The sequence below is a fragment of the Ursus arctos genome, unplaced genomic scaffold (assembly GCF_023065955.2).
Source record: "Ursus arctos isolate Adak ecotype North America unplaced genomic scaffold, UrsArc2.0 scaffold_32, whole genome shotgun sequence".
NCBI classification, from domain to species: Eukaryota; Metazoa; Chordata; class Mammalia; order Carnivora; family Ursidae; genus Ursus; species Ursus arctos.
The window spans coordinates 23,863,820-23,887,634 of NW_026623008.1; the positions used below are offsets into that span (position 1 = coordinate 23,863,820).

Consider the following 23,815-nt stretch of genomic DNA (forward strand, 5'->3'; position numbering starts at 1 on the left):
AGAGTATTAAACACAAATATTACTTCGGATTTTATTTTATTTATTTTTTTAAAGATTTTATTTATTTACTTGACAGAGAGACAGCCAGCGAGAGAGGGAACACAAGCAGGGGGAGTGGGAGAGGAAGAAGCAGGGTCTCAGCAGAGGAGCCTGATGTGGGGCTCGATCCCAGAACACCAGGATCACGCCCTGAGCCAAAGGCAGACAGACGCTTAATGACTGTGCCACCCAGGCGCCCCTATTTCGGATTTTAAAGTGGATATTTTAGAGACACCTGGGTGGCTCAGTTGGTGGAGCATCCGCCTTCGGCTGAGGTCTGATCCCGGGGTCCTGGGATCGAGTCCTGCCTCAGGCTCCTTGCTCAGCGGGGAGCCTGCTTCTCCCTCTGCCTGCAGGTCCCCCTGCTTGTGCTCACTCTCTTTGACAAATAAATAAATAAATAAAATCTTAAAAAAAAATAAAATAAAATGGATATTTTACAGTGGCTTGAGCCAGGAAAACACCTTCAAAAAACTTGTCAGCTATTAATTAGAGATTGGTGGAAGACTTCTGACGTCATGGAAAGTACCACGAAGTTATTGTAGCCTGCAAAGAAATGATTCACAACTATATACCTGAACGAAACTGAAGGAAATTTTGCCCGCAGGCATGCTAGGACTTCAGGGGATATGGAGGAAAAAACAACGGCAACATAGCCACACCAGAGACTATGCTTTAGTGATATGATAACCTGAATTGCACTGAGTATATTAAATTATTGTTCCCGTTTATGGAAATGTGTTCTCTCCGCTAAATAGAGTATTCTTGAATGGGCTACAGTTGCAGCCTTGGAGAGTGTCACAAATTAGGAATAAATGACTCTTGGTTACACATTATAGAAACTCAAATTTCAACAGAAAAGACGTATTGGCTCTTGTAACTACGAATCTAGAAGGAGCATTGGCTTGTCATCAGAACTCTCTAGAACAGTTTTGTCTGGCTTTCCTCTGTGTTAACATCACTTTTCGGTGGGTTAATCCCTTGTTGAAGGTACCTTTTTGTAGTTCTAGGCTTTTATGATTCTTTTTTATTTTTATTTTATTTTTTTAGATTTTATTTATTTATTTGACAGAGACAGCCAGCGAGAGAGGGAACACAAGCAGGGGGAGTGGGAGAGGAAGAAGCAGGCTCCCAGCAGAAGAGCCTGATGTGGGGCTCGATCCCAGAACGCCGGGATCACGCCCTGAGCCGAAGGCAGACGCCCAACGACTGCGCCACCCAGGCGCCCCTAGGCTTTTATGATTCTTAAGGCCCATGCTGTCATGTAGTGAGAGCTTCATTCTCTCGCTTCCATGATACACCCGAAGGGAGGACTCGGACTGACCAGTCTGGTCATGTGCCCGTGGGCTCAGTGAGGCCAAGGAATGGGCAGGACCACCAAGCTGTGAAAGGCAGCTCCCAAAAGAAAAATAGGAATCCTCTGCTGAGGAAGAGAAAGGGCTGCTGTGCCCATGAAGACGACCGAGGTCCAAGTATAATAACAGAAGTGGAAGGAGGATCACGTAGCATTACCCCTGAAAGGTTGTAAGTGACGTGACTTCATGCCTGTGATCTGATTTTTAAGTATTCCGGAGGGAGAAAAGTGGAGGCAGAGAGAAGACGGAAAATCAGCAGGACTGACCCATGTTAAGGCTGGGTGGTAAATATACAGGCATTCTGTATATTACCTACTCTGCTTCGGTGAGCCTTTAAAATTCTGCTTAAAGACGTGAAGGACAAAAACAAGTGCAGTTTCTAATTGACTACAATTGTTTCTAAGAAATAAAAGGTAAGAGAGACGCAGAGAGGAAAGATTATATGTCATTTGCCCAGACGGGCAAGTCTCAGGATAGATCCTTTTCTTAGACAGCTGATTTATCTATTTTTGGTCCTAGAAACGTTATCAGGCAGGGTCTACTCGGGAAAACAGAAACCAGTCTGGGTCTTTCAAAGAGAGGGAGTTGAATATGTGAAATCGGTGCTGAAAGTCTAGGAAGGGCTACAACAGCAAAATGGAAAAGAGGGCCCAGACGGAGCGAGAAGGATTCTAATCCTACGTCAGAAGCTGCTGTGCCCCTGACCTGGAGCCCCCAGGTGTGTGCTGGCTGCTGTGTGTTTGAGCTGCTGTCACGGTCAGCTCTGCATCTGCCAAAGGGGTGCCACTTTTACCGGAGACGGAAGGTCCAGAGGGTAGAAAGGCTGTGGGGTCCAGAGTCACCCACCCCTCTGCCCCTACACCCAACAGCCAGCAGCCACTAGCAATGGCTGCATTTCCACTGCAAGTTTCCAAACAGGAAACTTCTTTTTTCTTTGCCTGACTTCCTCTCAGTGCTTCCTGTTGATAGACTCGAACAGGAAGCCAGCTGCAAGGAAGGAAGCCTGGGAAATGTCATTTGTAGAATTCCAGGTGCATCAGTAGAGAGTAGAGCATGGCAGGTGTTGAGCAGAGAGACAACATGTAAATGACCAGCATAGTCCACCCTCTGGGCAACTTGGCATCTCTATGCACCACTCTTCCCATATTTCAAATTCTTTTTTTTTTTTTTAAGATTTATTTAGAGAGAGCGAGAGAGAGCGTGTGTGTGTGTGTGTGTGTGTGTGTGTGTGCGCGTACAAGTGGGAGGCGCAGAGAGGGAGAGAGAATCTCAAGCAGACTCATCGCTGAGTGTGGAGTCCCACATGAGGCTCGATCTCACGACCCTGAGATGACCATCCAAACTGAAACCAGGAGTTAGAGGCTCAACTGACTGTACCATCCAGGCACCCTCCCCCCCATATTTAAAATTCTAAACAAATTCATGAGTCTGCTTTACAATAGGTAACTATCCTTAGTACAAAAGAAGATGCCCTCACCCTCTCCCAAAATGGGAGCTGTTAATTCCTCTTTTAGGTCAGTCATAATCAAATTTAATGGAATCGGGACATCTAGGTGGCTCAGTCAGTTAAGTGTCCAACTCTTGATTTCTGTTTGGGTCATGATCTCAGGATTGTGAAATGGAGCCCCATGTTGGGCTCGCAGTGGGCATGGGGACTGGTTAAGATTCTCTCTCCCTCTGCCCCTACCCCTCCCTTAAAAAGTTTTTTTTTTTTAATGGAATCATGTGATGTTTCCCTGCTGGAGGTGTTCCTATCTTGAGAGCTAAGACCTTGGCAGGGAGAGAAAGCAAAAATTCTGCAAATGGGTTATTATCCATCCCTTGATTTCTAGAATTAAATATTCTAGCTATGGAAAAAATAGCATTATATATTAGTCAGTGGTTAAAAGCATATAGCACATCCATTTGGATAGCACCCCTATTTCTCGGGGTATCGTCTCTCAGATGGGGTCCTAATGGAATATTCAGTTGGTTATTCTACCGTTTTATCAGGTGAGCTGCCTCTGGGTGGCAGAGTACATGGCAGGTTTTATGGCAGCCAGGGAAGGAGGCTGGCTGACCGCCACAGGTCATCTTGTCCACCTGATTTCTGAAAGGCTTCTCTGTAGTGGGTCCCCTTTATTAAACATTGGCATGAGCACCAAAACTTTATACTCTGTACCCACTCCAAGAGGTATATCCATCTGTCTTTCCCCCACATGCCTCTTCCCCACATGACCACCAATCCTTCTATCCAGTTCTTTCTAAATCCTTGATTGTTTGGCCAACTTGTTAGCCATTGTCCATGGATCTAGGTAAACTCTATGCCTCTGTCTATCTCTTTGTCCATGCAAAGTGGACAATCAGACACTCACTGAGGAGATTTCCTTTACCTAATGTCTTTCAGGGACACTCCTGCTGGAGTTGGGATGTTTCTGCCATCCACTTCCAGCCGCTGCCGGCATATTGTGGAGAACCATCTGTAAATGAGGCTTTAACTGTTTCTTCCTCAGCCAAGTAGTTTAGGGAACTCAACAACCATATGTGTGAGTGGAGGAAAGGCAGCAATGGACCAGGAGTAGGAGCTGTGGCATGTGCCCCCTGCTCATGAACTTATTTGTGGATTCAGGACCTGTTCAGTCCAGTCTTGTACTTAACATTTCACCTTGGTGAGGGAGTGCTGCTGCACGTGGCCAAATGTATAATTTGGTGCATCAGTAACACCCATGATAGGCAACTCAGGCATAGCCACTTGCTGTCCGTGGTCAGGCATCAGGCTCTAATAAGAGGGCCTGGTGGCATTCCAAAACCTCTTTTTCAAAAGGAGAATAGTTATGTGCTGGAGAGGTGTGATGGGTAATTTTATGTGTCAACTTGACCGGTCTACGGTGTACACAGTACTTTGGTCAAACATTCTGACTGTTTCTGTGAGAATGATTTTGAATGCACTTTACATTTAAATTGATAGTAGAGCAGATTGCCCTCCCTAATACGGGTGGGCCTCATCCAATCAGTTGAAGCCCTGAATAGAGCAAAAGGCTGATCCTCCCCCAAGTAAGAGAGTATTTCCTCCTGCCCGGCTACCTTGAGCTGGGACATTGGCTTTTTTCCTGCCTTTGGACTCAAACTGAAACATTGGCTCTCCCTGAGTCTCAAGCGGGCCAGCCTTCGGACTAGAACTCACCCCACTGGCTTTCCTGGTTCTCAGGCCTTCAGTCTTGGACTGGAACAACAACAGCAGCTCCCCTGGGTCTCCCGCTTGCCAACTGCAAAATTTTGGACTTACTACCCTCCAGAATCATTTGAGCCAATTCCTTGTAATAAATCATATATGCATTCTATTGGTTCTGTTTCCCTGGAGAACCCTAATTTATACAAGAAGTATTGAATTTTCTCTCAAATTCTAAGGGCTATGGTTCCCCTGTTGGGGCTGGTCGTAGGCTCTGTACAGCACCCCCTGTCTCCCACAAACCTCTGACACCACTGCAGTGGCTGTGTCATAAGGCCTGTGTAGCAGGGCAACTAGTACTGTAGCCTGCACCTTGTGCAGAACCTTTTCTTGCTCTGGGCCACAATTAAAACTCGCCATCTTGGGCGCCTGGGTGGCTCAGTTGGTTAAGCGTCTGCCTTCGGCTCACAGGTCATGATCCCAGGGTCCTGGGATCGAGCCCCGTGTTGGGCTCTCAGCTCAGCAGGGAGTCTGCTTCTCCTTCTCCGTCTGCCTGCCTCTCTGCCTACTGGTGCTGTCTCTCTCTCTCTCTCTCAAATAAATGAATACAATCTTAAAAAACAACAACAACTCACTGTCTTATGAGTTACTCAGTGTGTAGGTTGGAACAGCACCTAGATGCCATGTATTATTGCTCCCAAACCAAACAGTTCCCACAACTTGTTTTTTACGGTGGTGGCATGAGGTGCACCAGTTGGTATTTCACTTTATCGTGGGCTAATCCCAACTTGCCCCAGATCGCGTGACCCCTAAGAATTTCAACAAGGAGGCAGGACCCTCCCTCTTCATGGTCTTTGTCTCCTACCTTGTGCCATGCGTTTGTCTCACTACGGTATTGAGGATCGTTGCTGCGTTCTGCTCATTGTGTCCAGTCAGCATGACATCATCAAGTGCGGGGTCCCTGACAGGTACAAGCAAACTGCTGCTCGTGTTTCTTGCTAATCCAGGTAGAGAGGAGAACATCTCTCCAAGGCGATGGCTGTCTTCCAGGTGCCGGCTACTATGTTGATTTGTTCCCATGGAAAGTTCACATCTGGAAAAGAGCTACAATTAAAATTACTCATTGATTAAGGACACTATAATTTATAGTCAGTGTCCAAGATCCACCCACGTTCTAGAGGCCAAATGGTGAATTAAATGCAGCAGCTCTAGGAATCGCCACCCTAACATCTTTGAAGCCTTTGCTGCTGGCGCTAATCTCCGCGTATCCCCTAGAGATGCGGTATTGGTTTTAGTTTATCCTGGTAAGGAGAGGAAGTTTGTTCCTTCTTACCGTAACAGCCCTCACACCATGATCAGGGAGCAAATGTGGGGCTTCTGCCAGTTGCTAAGAGGGACTTTTTGGAACCGTACTTTAGAAACTGGGGAAATTGCCATAGAGTGAGATCAACTCAGGCCAGAACCCCATTTATTACTTGACCTCAATAAGCCCCTCCCTTGATTGGTGACTCACAGTCGTGTTCTGGGTACCCAGGGATTAACACCAATTCAGAAGCATCATCTGGCAATCCCTGGAAGGTCCAGATATTTCTCTTTCCCAGTCTTCAGTCATCCTACTGCGTGGTTTCATTTACATTCATTTAGTAATGACTTACTAGGACATTATCCGGTATCTTTGAGGAAGACATGAGGAAAATGTTCTAGTATGTACTTGTGTAGTGTGGTACTACGTTGATCAAAGGCTCAATAAACCCATTTCTGTAAGTTGGGTTAGGTCTGAAGTATATATGACAGGCTGTCATGCTCCGATATGGCAAACCAGGTCAGAGTCTTGCTCAAGAGACCTAGAGTTTCTGGTCGTCTTCGCTTTTGTTTGTTGGTTGGATTTTTTTGGTTATATAGATCAATTTAATACTCCAGGAAGCTGTTCATCAAATAATTCCCAGAGACAACATGATCAACTAGCCATCGCCAAAGATCCACCCCTGTTGTATATATATGGTAATTGTGTACACGTTGTCTCTGGCATTTAACCACTGTCACTTGGTCTTTGCCACCCTGGGACCTCATCATCCCCATTTCAGTGAAGACATCTCCCTTCGTGCCATTTCCATCCTATAGGTGACAGCCACAATATCTTAGTGAAGGAAGTATCCTCTGGACATCTGGGTTTCTTCCTCCACATTATGCCAGAACTTCTGGCATCTCAACTTCACTGAATATAGTCCACCCTTAAGTTCAAGGTGTGGTCTGCCCATGAAACAAATTTTTAGAGCCACTCCCAAGCGTTTGAACTAACACATAAAATCCACAGTCTCTGGTAAATGCACCCCTAGGAATAAGTCCAGCCTGCTGCAACATTGTTATCCCTCAGCATCCATTACTAGACATATTCCCATGTGTGTGCCAAGGTGAATTAGGAAAGTCTTGCAATACTTTATGTATAAATTATCTCCTCCCACATGATATTTTTCATTATCCGCCCCCCTGGGAAATGCTGATTCTGGTTATGGTCTGGTGGCAATGAGGGGTGGTGAGATGTGTCTGGAAGAAAATTGGCATCCCCTTGAAAGGTCATTGCCTCAGGTGTGTTATTACAGAGTCTTCAAGCGAGGGAAGGCTGGTCTCCTCAGACAAAGGAGAGGCTGCTCCCTGGCAAGGGGGAGACTCATGGGAATGTACGTTCTCAGATCGTCAGCATCTATTCATATGTTCCCATTCCAAGTCTCAGGGTCTCCTTCACCCTCAATACCCATCACATAAGAGACTTGGTCAGATGTAAAATCAACTTCTGTTGTAATTTTACAACCCACACAATTACATTAGTGTCTAAGTTTTAGCCCTGTCCATCCTGTGGCTTCACGGAGGTTCCTTTAGGGCCACTGTCGAAGTTCTCTGGTTTTCTAATGGTGACTTGAGCTGGGTTTAAAGCTTGAAGCTTGTCATTTCCTTTCTATAAGTGCCTCAGTACAGTCAGAAGCAGCTTACCTGATGAGGGTGAGTCCTTGTAGTCGTCGTTACTAACATCATGGTCAGATGCAGAAGCCCCTCGGTCACCCGAAGTGTTGGTTCAATAGGACTTCACCCTAAGCAAAGGTTGAGAAGTAATCAGAATGTCACTACATGACACGGATTACCAGCCTTCTTTAGTGGTAGTAGGGCCATCATTCTATTCAAGCTCAAAACAGTCAGCAAACCAAGCCCCAAACCCAGTTTTAGAGAGTCTATTTCCTGGGACCTTTTCTATAACTGAGATGATATAGGGAGAGTCCTACCCAGAAAATAGAAGCCATTCTAGATATTCTAGACAAAGATAACCCAGTACTGGAAATTATACAGGTGTGGGAAGGTGTGGAAGAGCACAGATGAGGATGGGGGCTGAGGAACAAAAAGAAAGGGGGGAATGAGACTCGGGGTCGCAAGCTGCTGATGCTCCTTCAAGCTGGAGCCCACGAGCGTGTAACTCCTGCTGCGCTTTTGGAGACACGGCCAGACCTGGATCCGCTGAAGACATACCGCTTCGATCAGAGCTGGAGCCTCCAGAAGGATTCTGCATCCGCCCAAGCTGCTGTCGTCCACAGCCATGCCGGCCTGCTGCTATCCGGCAACCGCCAGCCGCGGGCAGAGCTAGAGCGGGAAGTGTCCCCCTTCCTCTGGTCCTCTGGGTCCCATTTTCCATAGCCTGCAGGAAGCCAGCTGGTGAGAGAGCCTGGGTCATGTAGTTTGCACCCTCTCAGCCCCATCCGAACAGAGCAGAATATAAAAAGGCAGTTTGGGGGCACCTGGGTGGCACAGCGGTTAAGCGTCTGCCTTCGGCTCAGGGCGTGATCCCGGCGTTATGGGATCGAGCCCCACATCAGGCTCCTCCGCTATGAGCCTGCTTCTTCCTCTCCCACTCCCCCTGCTTGTGCTCCCTCTCTCGCTGGCTGTCTCTATCTCTGTCGAATAAATAAATAAAATCTTTAAAAAAAAATAAAAAATAAAAAGGCAGTTTGGGGGCTTAAAAACAATAGGTAAATAACCGATACAGAAACCAAAATCAGTTGCCTAAGTTATGAGGGCCCTGCTTCCTTACAAGGGCAAGGAAAAACTTACTCAGCCCTAGATGGGTAGGTTAAAGAAAAATGGCAGCTTCCCCTGCCCGGCAGTCGCTATAGTCCACCGTTTCCCCAGTAGAAATCCCTTAGTTACTGAACATCACTATTCTGTAAGCTGAGCTCATGCTGTTATAGTTTAATCTTGTGATTTAAGTGGAAAGTATAAATCAGAGTAGATTAGCAATCAGATACACATTTTTTAAAAAATCAGATACACATTATTTATTTTGGAGAGAGAGAGAGCGCGTGCGCACAGGGAAAAGGGGCAGAGGGAGAGGGAGAATCCCAAGCAGACTCCCTGCTGAGTGTGGACCCAACTTGGGGCTTGATCTCACGTCCTGAGATCACAACTTGAGCCGAAATCAAGAGTCAGATGCTTAACCCACTGAGCTACCCAGGCGCCCCATCAGATACACATTTTTATATTAACTACTGTAGTTCTACCATATTTCCCATATCCTCATCATTTTCACAAGTAATGCTATTTTACTTAGAGATCAAAGGCATCTGAAATAAACTCTGATCTCATCTCCTTCGAGATCGGTACACTTCATTCTCTCTTCCTGTTGCAAAGAAGAAGGTGCCCTCTCCTCCTACCCCTCACTAATCCTTTCCAGTGATAACCATTCTAGTATGTTCTCAGGCTCATTCCTTCCTGCTTTATCTGGAAATTTATTTCTTCAGGTACTTTTTTCTTTCCAAAATATTCAAATTCTTCTCAGTGTTGACCACACCTCTCCTTACTTTCACTGTCTCCCTTATTCTTTCCCTTCACAGCAAAATTCCGTGAAGAGTTGTGGGTACTTGTTCCTTTCATCCCATTCTCCCTGAAACCCACCCTAACACAGACACGCACACGCACACAGAACACAGGTGCACACATGCACACACACAGAGACACAGACACGCCACACACATGCACGCACACACGCACACGCCCCCCACTGATATATCCAGTGGTTGACTCTTAGTCGCTGTCTTACCAAAGCAAACACAGCTGATTGCCCTTTCTCCTTGAAATGCTTTTCTCACTTCCAGGATGTCTTCCTGGCTTTCTGGTTTTCCTCGGGTGTCTTTGTCAGAGGGCCAGGGGCTCACCTCTGTTCCACACGGCCTGCCTCCTTTGGTAGTCCCATCCAGTCTCATGACTTGAAATACCATCCAAAGGCCGATTCCCAGTCTCACATCCCCAGCCTGGACCTATTTCCTCAACTCTACTCTTACATCCAAACGCCCACCCTTTATCTCTTGTTGGATGGATAACAGGACACCTGAACCTTGTCCAAACTTGAGCTGCAGAGACCAGTCCCCGCAGGTTCCTCTCCTAGTCTTCCCCATCTCAGCAGACGGGACCTCCGCTCAGCCCGTACTCACGCCGTACAGCCTGGAGTCACCCTTGTTTGTTCTCTGGCTCTCCCCGTCATACGTGTGCTACCTGGTCGTGGTCCCGCGTGTGTGTCCGCGGGCATGTGAGTTGTCTTTTCCCTTTTATCTATCGGAGTCTTTTCATTAAGCCTCTTAAACTTACTCTTAATCCTGTCTTGGAATCCTAGCCTCCTTTTCCGGGCTGGAGTACCCGGCACTGGGAATGTAGCTGCCTGCGGGTATTTCACTTTAGGGAATAGTCCTGTGACTGCCCTTTGACACGGTCGCTGCTGGCCATTCCCCCAGGCCTCAGCCTTCTTCAGAGCTCCTGGTTCTCCATCTGCTTGTCAAAAGCGGTGCTCAGGTCTCCCCAGTCAGGAGACAATTTCCCGCTTTGCTTTCACTGTTAAACATCCTCCCACTCCCTATCAACTCTCAGTTAGGAGCCTGTTTAAATTTGCACACAGTGACTACTGTTGGCAACACTTAATAATACTGATGCTTACTTCGAACGTCTATGAATTGCCTGGAGAGCAAATTCTTATTGAAACTTAAACTAAAAAAAAAAAAAAAAAAATCCATTTTCCCCCCAAGGAATTAGCTTTTCACTAAAACTTTTAAGAATAGAGTTAGTGTTTTTATAACACTTTCACGTCTGAAGAAGAGCAGGCAATGTCTTGGACATCAATGAATCATTCTTCTATGAAACCAACTTTGGTTCCTTTCAGAGTTAGGAGTAGATTTTAAAGAAAAGTTGCACTAATAATTAGATGAAAGTTATCAAAGAATTCAGAATCTTTAGAAATAACTTATAAATTGGGATTCTCTGGTTACCAACAAAAGGAAAGTCAACTCATATTGGCTTAAGAAAAATGACATTTATTGGGTCAGGTAACTGAAAAGTGCAAGGATAGATGTATCCAAACACATGGCTGGGATTAGGGCTGGGGTTGGCAAAAGGCAGCCTGTGGCTATTTTTGTAAATAAAGCTTTATTGGAACACTGCCGTACCCATCGCTTCTCCTATTGTCTGTGGCCACTTTCGTGCTACAGTGGCAGAATTGAGTAATACAGTGGTGAAGAGAGAGAGACCTCTGGCCCACTATGATGTGTGGGTTTTCCCTGCAAATGAAGCAATTCTCCAACACTAATTCAGCTCCGTTCTGACACTACCTCCATGGAGATGGCGTGAGATTGGCGGGTTAAGGGCTCAGTCCCAGAAGTCCTTCTCCGCTTCAGATGCCCAGCGCTAGGCCAGGTTGTCACCTGTGCTTCTGACCGACGCCGTCAATCAGAGGACCCCCTCCTTGGGTACGATTAGTTTGCTGGAGTGGCTCACAGAACTGAGGAGACCCGTTTACTCCCTACATTTCCAGTTCATTACAAAAGATATTAAAGGATACAGATGAACAGCCAGATGAAGAGACCTAGGGCAAGATCCCAAATGCAGGAACTTCTGTCCCACGGAATTTGGGGCCAGCAAGTGGATGCATTCTGGTTCTGGTTCGCCAGTCTGGAAGCTCTCAGACCTGTGTCCTTTTGGGGTTTTCTGGAGGCTTCATTATGTAGGCGTGATTGATTAAGTCATTGGCCATTGGTGACTCCTTCAACCTCCAGCTCCTCGTCTCTCTCCAGAGGTCATGGGGAGGGACTGGAAGTTCCAACCCTCTGGTCTAATAAATCTAATCTAATGGTTGGTTTCCCTGGCACACCCCATCCCCACCCCTGCATCCTAGGGGCCTTCCAAGAGTCGCCTCCTTAACATAAACTCGGCTGTGGCAGAACGGGACTTCACGGTGAATAGCAAGACACCCACGGCACCTTTATGGCTCTGACGTGACTTCATAAACTGAGGATGAAAGACCAAATTTTAGAACAAAAGATGCTCCTGTTGCTCTTATTGCTTAGGAAATTACAAGGGTTTGGGGAGCTCTGAGCCAGGAACCATAGGCAAAGTCCAAAATATATATTTATTATAAATAATAATCTCATACCTGTAAGCCGTAAAGTATTTCCTGTCTCTGGCCCTTTACAGAAAAAAAATGACCAGCCTAGGGAACAAAATGTTGTCAGTAGGATCTGGCCTTTCTCTCTTTCTCCTCTCTGCTTTCCTCAGGGCTGCTCCTTTCTCATGTAGGCTCTGTCATGGTGGCAGTCCATCCGTGATCGATAGCTCCAGGCTTCCATCCACACCGGAGTCCTCTTCTTTTCCGGTTGCTCCAATAAAAATGCTAGATTCACTTTAACCGAACCTCCTTTACTTGCTTTGTTTGGTGCGTCCATCCCCAAGCCAGTTACTGGCCGTGGGAATGCAGTGCTCTGATTTGTCAGATCTGGGTCACAGGTTGGCCTCTGGCGTGATGAGTCGAGTCAGTATCTCCCAAACCTAAAAACTAAAAGAGATGATGGGGAATCCTCTTAAGAAAAGTTGGGGAGGGGCGCCTGGGTGGCTCAGTCGTTAAGCGTCTGCCTTCGGCTCAGGGCGTGATCCCAGAGTCCTGGGATCAAACCCCACATCAGGCTCCTCCACTGGGAGCCTGCTTCCTCCTCTCCCACTCCCCCTGCCTGTGTTCCCTCTCTCTCTGGCTATCTCTCTCTCTCCGTCAAATAAATAAATAAAATCTTAAAAAAAAAGAAAGAGAAAGAAAGAAAGAAAGAAAGAAAGAAAGAAAGAAAGAAAGAAAGAAAGAAAGAAAGAAAGAAAGAAAGAGAGAAGGAAAGAAAAGTTGCGGGGCGCCTGGGTGGCACAGCAGTTGGGCGTCTGCCTTCGGCTCAGGGCGTGATCCCGGCGTTATGGGATCGAGCCCCACATCAGGCTCTTCCGCTATGAGCCTGCTTCTTCCTCTCCCACTCCCCCTGCTTGTGTTCCCTCTCTCGCTGCCTGTCTCTCTCTGTCGAATAAATAAATGGAATCTTAAAAAAAAAAGAAAGAAAGAAAGAAAAGTTGGGGAGTAATTACCAGAAAAAGGTATTGAGAGAAAAGAGGGAGGAGTGAGAATAGAATAATGAGTAAACAAAAGGGAAATTGTATAACAGCCTGGTACACAAAAACATCCACTGAAAGAATGCAAATAACAGCTTTTAAATAGGTATAGCTTCTTCTGTTAATACAAAAATACATACTTTTGGGGCGCCTGGGTGGCACAGCGGTTAAGCGTCTGCCTTCGGCTCAGGGCGTGATCCCGGCGTTATGGGATCGAGCCCCACGTCAGGCTCCTCCGCTATGAGCCTGCTTCTTCCTCTCCCACTCCCCCTGCTTGTGTTCCCTCTCTCGCTGGCTGTCTCTATCTCTGTCGAATAAATAAATAAAATCTTTAAAAAAAAAAAATACATACTTTTCCCTTTCACCAGTTCATTTTAAATCGAGATTTTAGGTCAACTGTATGAAATTACCATCTATTGGTCAAAACAGTTGAATATTGGCAACTTCATGCAGTTTGTACTAGTTGTATTAGAGACAGGAATTTCTTAAACAAGTTATGGAAAACACATTAATAGATTGATAAATTGGACTATATTAAAACTAAAAGCTTCTTTTTAATGAGAACCACCCTAAATGAAGTTAAAAAATCAAACCACACACTGGGAGGAGATATTTACAAAGCGTATACTTGATGAAGGATTAGAATGTTGGGTATTTAAAGGATACCTATAAATAAATAAGAAAAAACCAACCACCCGACTTGAAAAATAAGAAAGGATATTGTGTAGATAGTGTAACTGTCCCCATTCGTCACCCCCTGCCAATATTCACACCCTTTGTTGTGTGACTTCACAGTTCTTCCCACTAACAGGGCAGAAGGTGTTTCTTCTTCTCTTGACTTTACATTTGGCCCTGTGATTTCCTTGAGACCATTACAGTAGGGTAGATGTGACCGTGTGCCAGTTGCAAGCCTAAGCCCTAAGAGGCTTCATCTATTTCCACTTGGTCTTTTGCCCTTTTGGCATTGTCGTGAGAAGAAATTGGCCAGGCCAGCCAGCCGGTCGCAGGAGGAAGATACGAGACCATGTAGTAACACGGCCACCCCAGAATCAGCTGACTCCTAGGTATGTGAGTGGGCCCAGGCAAGATCAGCAGAGCTGTCCTAACAAGTCCACCCTAAATCAGCCAACGCCCAGGCTTGTGAGCTACATAAATTACTGTGTAACATTATTTTTTGTAGTTAATTGTTACACAGTGTTAGTTAACAACATTGTAATGAGCAAGCAGTTCACCGAATCAGTCAATAAACATTAACTGTTCAATCCACACAAATAAAAGCAATGACATACCATTGCATATCTGTAAGATGGGCAAAATTAACAAGTCTGGTAATGTTAAGTACTGACGAAGATGAGAAGCAGTAGTTGATATATACGGTTAATGGGAGTATACACTTAAATACCAGGTGACACGGTCTGGCTATTGAGTTGCAAGTGTAAGTCCCCTGGGTGAGGCATCCAGGAAAGCTTTTTTTCCCTCTGATAAAAAAAGAAGACAGGCTGGGTTGGTAGTTGTCTTTCGTCTTTTCCTCTTCTTCCTGCCAGGAGTGTGGACATCAGGCTGGAGAGGGGGCAACCGTCTTGCAACATAAGTTGTTTTAATTTCGTGGATTACATTTTTCGTGTATTAAATCCATTTGGTTCCTACCTCAACCCCCCCCCCCCCCAAGTTTCTTTTCTTGGATAATAATAGTAAAGCAAAAGGAGAACGGTTAACATTTATTACATGTCGTTTTGAGTGCTATGTGTACATTAACTCATTCAATCCTCACAATAATCCTATGAAATAAATATTTTTTGTTCCATTTTACAGATAAGGAAATGGATAACAGAGGTTAAATAAATTGCCCAGGGTCATGCAGCTGTTAAGTGGTAGAGCCAGAATCCCAAATCCAGCTACCAAATCAGTGTCTATGCTTATAGCTATGTGGTACTCTTGGGGCGCCGGGGGGCTCGGTCAGTTAAGCATCTCCCTTCAGCTCAGGTCATGATCTCAGCATCCTGGGATGGAGCCCCGTGTGGGGCTCCCTGCTCAGTGGGGAGTCTGCTTCTCCCTCTCCCTCTGCCCCTCCCCACCGCTCGTGCTCTCTCTCTCTCTCAAATAAATAAAAATAAAATATTTTTAAAAACCAACTATATGCTACTCTTTATATCTTTTATCTCTTTGGCCATCTTAAAGATACTTATTTTTTTTAATGATTTTATTTATTTGTCAGAGAGAGAGAGAGAGAGAGCACGCACAAGCAGAGGGAGTGGCAGGCAGAGGGAGAAGCAGGCTCCCCACCGAGCAAGGAGCCCGATGCAGGATTTGATCCCGGGACCCTGGAATCATGACCTGAGCCGAAGGCAGATGCTTAACCAACTGAGCCACCCAGGCGTCCCTTAAACATACTTATTTTATAGTCTATTAGATTTTTATTCTATTTTCTAAAATTGTTGGTGTTCTGATTCTCCTCTTTGCTCTGCCTGCTGATCCTTCTTCATAAAGAACGATTTCCTTGTATGTTTTAATATGTTTGATGCACATTCAGCACCACTGAGCATGTGTCGTGTGTTCAGCTGCTGCGCCAGGAGCTGGGGATACATAAGTGAAGAAGGCAAAGTCTCCGCTCTCTTCCCTTAAATTCTAGTAGGAGAAAGCAGCAAACAAATAAGCGGAAGGGGCGATTATATAGGACGGCAAAGGAAAGTGCTCTGATAAGGTGACATTCGAACAGAGACCTGAGAATGTGAGAGTGCGAGCTATGTGTGTATCTGGGAGAAGAGTTCCCGAGCGGAAGGAAGGGCAAGGACAAAGGCTGCATGGCAGGAATAGGCCTTGAATGTTCAGGAACGAGCAGAGGTCTCTGTGGCCAGAATGCAATGTAGGAGGGATAGAGCAGGGGAGATGCGGGCAGAAAGATCCCTGGACGGGGCGGACGCGCATCAGGGAGGGCCTTTGAGGTCGTGTGAATTTGAGTGTGGATGCGGAGCCTCTGGAGGCTTTTTTGTGGGTCATAAGCTCAAAGATGGTATTTAAAGCTCTGAGACTAGATGGGCTCACCTAGGGAATGGTCTAAGTAGAGAAGAGGTCTGAGCCCTGAGGCCCGGGGCATTCCAGTGGTAGGGGGGAGGAAGATTTTTCCCTGACCTTCTTCCTGGCTGGGTCTGGAAATTAAACTGACAGAGACAAATTAACATGAGAAGTGCATACAAATTTAGTTAATAGAAGTTTTACATGACACAGACGCCTTTATAAGGAGATGAGGACCGACGAATCAGTTAGACCTGAGTATATATATATATATTTTTTAAAGATTTTATTTATTTATTCGACAGAGATAGAGACAGCCAGCGAGAGAGGGAACACAAGCAGGGGGAGTGGGAGAGGAAGAAGCAGGCTCATAGCGGAGGAGCCTGATGTGGGGCTCGATCCCATAACGCCGGGATCACGCTCTGAGCCGAAGGCAGACGCTTAACCGCTGTGCCACCCAGGCGCCCCAGACCTGAGTATATTTTTATGCGGGGTTCCATGAAGAGTGAACAGTCGTGGAGCAATATGGAAGCTTAAGGAGTATGAGAGAAATTTAGTAACCGGGGAAGCTCGGCAAAGCCTGTTCGTTCAGATTCTTTTTAGCGTCCCTTTGTCTTCTGAGATAAGGATACTCTTTCCTCTGGGTATCAGGAGAGCACCTCTCACCTGAGGGTTATTTTAGTTGCAGGGGAGAAGGAAGGGGGGATCAGAGTGGACTTTCTGCTTCTGCTGTTTTCTCAAACTCCTTCAAAATATTCAGTATGCCAAGGTGTCATATTTTGGGGTAGCATGTCCTGAATCCCCCAGCACTTGGAGGTTAGGAAAATGAAGAACCAGCAAAGGAGACCGAGAAGGAGCAGCCAGCCTACGGGACAGGAACATGGAGCAGTGGTGTCCTGGCATCAAGTGAAGAAAGTGTTTTAGGATGAAGAGAATGACCCACTGCCTCAGTAAAATGAGGACAAAGAAATGACCACTGAATTTGACATGCAAGTTACTAATGATCTTTTTAAAAAATGATCGTGATGGATGGGGATGAAAGCTGATCAAAAGAGAACAGGAGAAGCGAGGACAGCAAATGGAAAGAGCAAACCAGAAAACTCTTTCCGGGCGCCTGGGTGGCTCAGTTGGTTGAGCGTCCAACTCGTGATTTTGGCTCAGGTCATGATCTCAGGGTCATGGGATCGAGCCCCACATCAGGTTCTGCGTTCAGTGTGGAGTCTGCTTGAGGTTCTCTCTCTCCCTCTCCCTCCCCCACTCAAATAAAGAAAATCTTTAAAAAAAAAAACAAAAAAAAAACAAACAAACAACCTCTTTCAATGAATTTTGTGTGAAGGGAGCAGAGGAATGAGTCATAACCTGGGGCACCCGGCTGGCTCAGTCGGTGGTGCATGTGACGTTTGATCACAGGGTTGTGAGTTCAAGGCCCACAAGTGGTGTAGAGTTTACTTAGAATAATATATATATATATATATAGAGAGAGAGAGAGAGAGAGAGAGAGAGAAATGAATTGTAGCCAGAGGTGGGTGTGAAATCAAGGGAGGTTTTGTTGCTTGTCCGTAAGACAGGAGATAATAGACATCATGATGGTACGATACTGGAAATGAGCCACTTTACGTAAAGAGGGGAATGATTTTGAGTTCAGCATAAGCAGAGATTATTTCCCACCTGGCCTGGGTCCTGAGAGCGACCCTCCTAAGCAGTTTTGCATTGGTTTCTGCCAGGTGCTCCATGGGCCCCACCAGCCCGGGACTAATTTCCACAGTAAATTTTCACCTTGAGGTTTCTCACACCAAACAGGTAAAATAAATTCGGACTCCCAGAACCTCAGAAAGCACAACCTTGGGTCTGATGTCTCACCTAGGTACTTTTTTTTTTTCTTTCCCCAACAAAAGCCCCGCAAAGACAAACTTTTGTTTTTTCCCAGGATTTGTGGGCAAAGTTTACTAGTCTTTCTTCATTAAGGTCATGGTCCTTAGAGGATTCCAACTTGTCACCGAGAAAAACCGGAAGCCATCTTGCTGCCCTGGCTTTACTCCTTCTCCACGGCTGGCATCCAGGGATTTCTCATTTTCTTGCGAGCCCGGCCATACATTTAAAACGTTTGGTTATATTTTAAGGGGGAAAAGAAAAAAAGGAGAGAGGGAGACAAGCCATAAGAGACTCTTCACGATAGAGAACAAACTGAGGGTTGATGGAGGGAGGCGGGTGGGGGATGGGCTGGATGGGGGATGGGGATTAAGGAGAGCACTTGCTCTCATCTCATTAAGTGATGAGCACTGGGTGTTGTATATAAGTGAGGAACCACTGAATTCTGCCCCAGAAACCAATAGTGCGCTGTATTTAAATTAAAACAAACAAACAAAGGTTTGGTTATATTTTAGCCAGCATCTCCAGAGATTTGTGGCAGGAGAGTTTCAGTACTTTCTAGATCACCGTCTTGCTGGAATCAGTCATCTTTCCCCTCATTCTTCACCTAGCAAATCCCTGTGCGCCTTCGAGGTCCCGGCTTAAACGTTACTTCTCAGAGAGGTGTCCCTAAGCCTCTCCATCCCAGTCTAAAGTGGCTCACGCTTCTGTTCCACCCACAGCACCCTCTTGCTGTCTTTGCACTTAACCAGACCTTTGTGACTTGATGTGAGTGTTCGTTTAGTGGCTGATCCCCCTCTAGACTGAACCCGGCAGGAGCGCAGGAAGCCAGCGCGGAGCCGGAGGCCTGATTCATAGCAGATGCTCAGGAAAGGTTGGTGACTGAACAAATAATGTCCAAAAATCACATAACTAATAGTTCGGTTACTAAGTGATTTTCTGTGTCTCAGAGACTCTATTCGCTAAGAGGAAAGTGGTTTCAGTGGAAACGAGGGAGGCTTCTGATGGTTGTTCCGGTCGAGTCTGCTGGGAAAAGCCGCGTGGCTTCGGTTTGGTAACCACGTGTGTTTTCCTCTCCAGAATGGAGATCTCCTCCCACCAGTCCCACCTCCTGCAGCAGCTGAATGAGCAGCGCCGGCAAGACGTCTTTTGTGACTGCAGCATCCTGGTTGAAGGCAAGGTCTTCAAAGCGCATCGAAATGTCTTGTTTGCGAGCAGTGGTTACTTCAAGATGCTCCTTTCCCAGAATTCTAAGGAGACAAGTCAGCCAACCACAGCTACATTCCAGGCCTTCTCCCCTGACACTTTTACGGTTATCCTGGACTTCGTCTATTCCGGCAAACTGTCCCTCACTGGCCAGAACGTCATAGAAGTGATGTCAGCCGCTAGTTTCCTTCAGATGACTGATGTCATTAGCGTATGTAAGACCTTTATTAAATCTTCACTGGACATTAGTGAGAAAGAAAAAGATCGCTATTTCAGTCTCTCCGACAAAGATGCCAATTCCAATGGTATCGAGCGCCCCTCCTTTTATAGCGGTGGCTGGCAAGAAGAAAGCCGTTCTCCACACTCTCACCTAAGCTCAGATCAAGGAACAGGTGTGGTAAGTGGAAAATCGTGGAGTAAGTATAATTACCATCCAGCCTCCCAAAGGAATACCCCACAGCCTTTGACCAAGCACGAACAAAGGAAAGATTCCATTAAAAAGTCCAAACATTTGCGGCTGTCACAGCCTTCTGAAGTTGTTCATTATAAGTCAAGCAAACGAGAAGCACGGACGTCCGATTCTTCCAGCCACGTTTCCCAGGCCGAAGAACAAGCACAGATTGAGGCTGACGTGGACTCTACTCCTGTTGGCTATCCGTATGGTCCAGGATCCGATGTCACATCCAGAAGCTTCCCAGGTATTCTAAAAAAAAAAAAAAAATCTGTCCCCTCAATGAGGTTCTAAGGCTCCTATACAAATCACTCCTGTCTCAACATGCCCTTACTTTGAACTGTTATGGGCAGTTGAACCAAGTGATTTTTTTTTTAAGTTCCACTCCTCTAGTGAAATTTAGTTCATAAAACATAAATTTAAATTTCTAATTTAAAAAATAATATTGGCTAGGAATGCCTGGCTGGCTCAGGTGGTAGAGCACGCAGCTCTTGATCATAGGGTCCTGAGTTCAAGCCCCACATTGGGCATGGAGCCTACTAAAAAAAAAGGATACATTTAATAACAGTCAAAACAGTAGAGTTCAAAGCCCACGATTTTCCCAGCCTGTGTCAGCAGATGATTAGATTACTGTTAAGCCTTTATAGCTCTTTTCTAAATGGTTCAATCCCTAAGATGCATATTTTCACTTTACATTGTATGTTTTTTTCTGAGTATTCACTCAGGAGGAGAATTTTTTTTTTTTAAAGATTTTATTTATTTATTTGACAGAGAGAGACAGCCAGTGAGAGAGGGAACACAAGCAGGGGGAGTGCGAGAGGGAGAAGCAGGCTCCCAGCGGAGGAGCCTGATGTGGGGCTCGATCCCAGAACACCAGGATCACGCCCTGAGCCGACGGCAGACGCTTAACGACTGCGCCACCCAGGTGCCCCAGGAGGAGAATTTTTATACAGAAAAGTTAAACAGGGCAGCCATGCATATTTACAAAGGCTCACAGACCCAAGACTTAAAAGAAATTGGACTACATCTGATTTTATTGAGATATAAAGACAATTTAAATACCACACACAACCCGTACCACTGACACTGAAATCCTGTATGCAGCAATGGGAGATGTCCCGATTTTATGATAGTAGTAAAATGCACAAAGATTATGTAGGTTGTCGGTTCCAGTAATCCACCCCTCACCGTCAGAAGACTGCAGTAGAGAACAGGAATTAGAAATGCATGTCATTCAGAAGTGCCTGGGTGGCTCAGTTGATTAAGCGGCCGACTCAGTTTTGGCTCAGGTCGTGATCCACAGTTGTGGGATCGAGCCCTACGTCAGACTCCGTGCTCAGTGTGGAGTCTGCTTGAGATTCTCTCCCTCCCTCTGCCCCTCCCCTTGCTCACGCTCTCTCTTAAAGTAAATAATTTTTTTTTTAAAGGTTTTATTTATTCATTTGACAGAGACAGAGATAGCCAGCGAGAGAGGGAACACAGGCAGGGGGAGTGGGAGAGGAAGAAGCAGGCTCCCAGAGGAGGAGCCCGATGTGGGGCTCGATCCCAGAGCGCCGGGATCACACCCTGAGCCGAAGGCAGACGCTTAACGACTGCGCCACCCAGGCGCCCCTCAAAGTAAATAAATTTTTTTAAATCTTAAAAAAAAAAAAAAGAAAAGAAATGCATGTCACATAGTTCTGCCCCAATTAATCAGGTAGCAAACTTGCTTAATAGTTTACATGTGAATTTAAAGGAAAATTATAAGATGAAACTCCTACGGATCATAAGATTCAGATTATATATTTAAAATTATTTTTATTTTAGGAAAATTTCAAACATACACAAAAGGAAAGAGAATAGTATGATTCACCTCCATGTACCCCTTACCCAGTTTGAACAACTTTCTACTCACTGCCAGTATTGTTACATCTGTATTGTTACTCCCAACCCCTCTCTTTATTATTATCTTTTAATTTTATTTATTTATTTGTCAGAGAGAGAGAGAGAGACAGCACAAGAAGGGGGAGCGGCAGGCAGAGGGAGAAGCACGTTTCTTGCTGAGCAAGGAGCCCGATGAGGGACTCCATCCCAGGACCCTGAGATCATACCCTGAGATCATGACCCGAGCTGAAGGCAGACGCTTAACTGACTGAGCCACCCAAGTGTCCCCCTCCCTTTTTTATTTTTAAGCAAATAGCAGACATCCGTTTTCATCTGTAAATATTTCAGAATGTGCCCCTAAAATGTAGTCTTAAAAAAGACGGGGGCTCAGTCAGTTAAGCATCCGACTCTTGATTTCAGCTCAGGTCATCATCTTAGGGTTGTGAGATCGAACCCCACGTCCAGCTCCATGCTAGGCATGAATCAGCCTGCTTAAGAGTCTCTCTCTCCCTCTCCCTCTGCCCCTCCACTCCCCTAAAAATATACCAAAACAAAACCAGGACATGCGACTCTTGATCTCAGGGTTGCGAGTTCAAGCCCAATTTGGGCATGTAGCCTATTTAAAAAAATAAAAATAAAATAAAGTTGTCCTAAAAAGACAAAAACAAAAACAGGGGCACCTGGGTGGCTCAGTCGTTAAGCGTCTGCCTTTGGCTCAGGGCGTGATCCCGGCGGTCTGGGATCGAGCCCCACATCAGGCTCCTCCGCTATGAGCCTGCTTCTTCCTCTCCCACTCCCCCTGCTTGTGTTCCCTCTCTCACTGGCTGGCTCTCTCTGTCAATTAAATAAATAAAATCTTAAAAAAAAAAAAAAACAACCACTACAATCCCATAGTTTGTACCTCAACAAAATGAACAGTTCCCTAACATCGGTAAATAGCTGATCCGTATTCACATTTCCTGGGGTGTCACATACATTTTTAAAAAATAATTTGGTTGTAGATAACATACTTTAAAATAAGAGGCAACCAGCGGATCTTTACTAATTGCATTTTCCTGTAGTGCTAACCTTAAAATACATGAAATTGTATCGTGTTACAGAGCTTACTGAAAGGCCTGCTGAGCTCTGACCATTGACCAAAACGTACAGAAACAACAGAGCAAAAATGAGAAATCTTTGTTGCATTTTAAAACTGCAAGAGTGATCTTTTCTCTATTTGGGCTCTGTACATTTATAATTGTAGGTTATGCAAACCTAACTTCAATAATGAACAGCTGAGTTCAACAGCTATTAAATTGATGAAGTTTGCCCCCAATCATAACTAACATCTTGAGTACATGAGTTTTATTTTATTTTTTTTTAAGTTATATATACTTAAACTTTAAGTTTTATTTATTTATTTATTTATTTATTTATTTATTTATTTATTTATTGTTTACTAGTCTCTACACCCAACGTAGGGCTCAAATTCACAACCCAGAAATCAAGAGTCACATGCTCTAATGACTGAGACAGCCAGGTGCCCCTTGAATACATGAGTTTTAAAATAAAAAATTAGGGGTGCCTGGGTGGCTCAGTCGTTAAGCGTCTGCCTTCGGCTCAGGGCGTGATCTCGGCGTTCTGGGATCGAGCCCCACATCAGGCTCCTCTGCTGGGAGCCTGCTTCTTCCTCTCCCCCTCCCCCTGCTTGTGTTCTCTCTCTCGCTGGCTGTCTGTCTCTTTATCAAATACATAAATAAAATCTTTAAAAAGAAATAAAATAAAAAATTAAATATCCTTGACATTTTTTCACCTTTAAAAGTATTACAAGTGTACTTAAAGTAGAGGCAAGGGGATAAAAATGTGTAAATAAAACTCACTACTTAAAAGCTGTAATATAGGGGCGCCTGGGTGGCACAGTGGTTAAGCATCTGCCTTCGGCTCAGGGCGTGATCCCGGCGTTATGGGATCGAGCCCCACATCAGGATCCTCCGCTATGAGCCTGCGTCTTCCTCTCCCACTCCCCCTGCTTGTGTTCCCTCTCTCGCTGGCTGTCTCTATCTCTGTCAAATAAATAAATAAAATCTTTAAAAATAAATAAATAAAAATAAAAGCTGTAATATGAAATACTTCTGGGTTGTACCTCCAGGTCTTTTGTTTTTGTCTTTTTTTTGTATCTCCAGTTTTAAAATCCAGCACTACCTTTTTATGTTTCAAATCCAGTGAACTGGATGAGAAGACAAGTGGGAGAGTCTACACTTAACCCAACTCTGTAAATCTATCCCGGGCCGAAGTTACAGTTCTGGACTCAGGATTGCATGGACAATCGAGTCTTAATAACTTTTCTTCCTTCTCCTTTTCTCCTGCCTTTCCACGATCGGACTCCCCAACGCCTTTGGGATTCTTCATGAATTAGATTGCTGTGATGAACTTTGCAGTGGCTTAATC

General features: G+C 45.3%; 1 protein-coding gene across 3 annotated transcripts in view; it reads left to right on the plus strand.

Moving 5' to 3' along the window:
- ZBTB8A (zinc finger and BTB domain containing 8A) overlaps positions 1–23,815 on the plus strand; it is a 59,170-nt gene that overhangs the window by 26,246 nt on the left and 9,109 nt on the right. For all 3 annotated transcript variants that reach the window (XM_048221882.2, XM_026516781.4, XM_057305251.1), the window contains one exon: positions 18,949–19,772. In XM_048221882.2, coding sequence (XP_048077839.1) covers positions 18,950–19,772 — 823 coding nt within the window. In that variant the 5' untranslated portion in view covers position 18,949. The remainder of the gene's footprint in view (positions 1–18,948; positions 19,773–23,815) is intronic.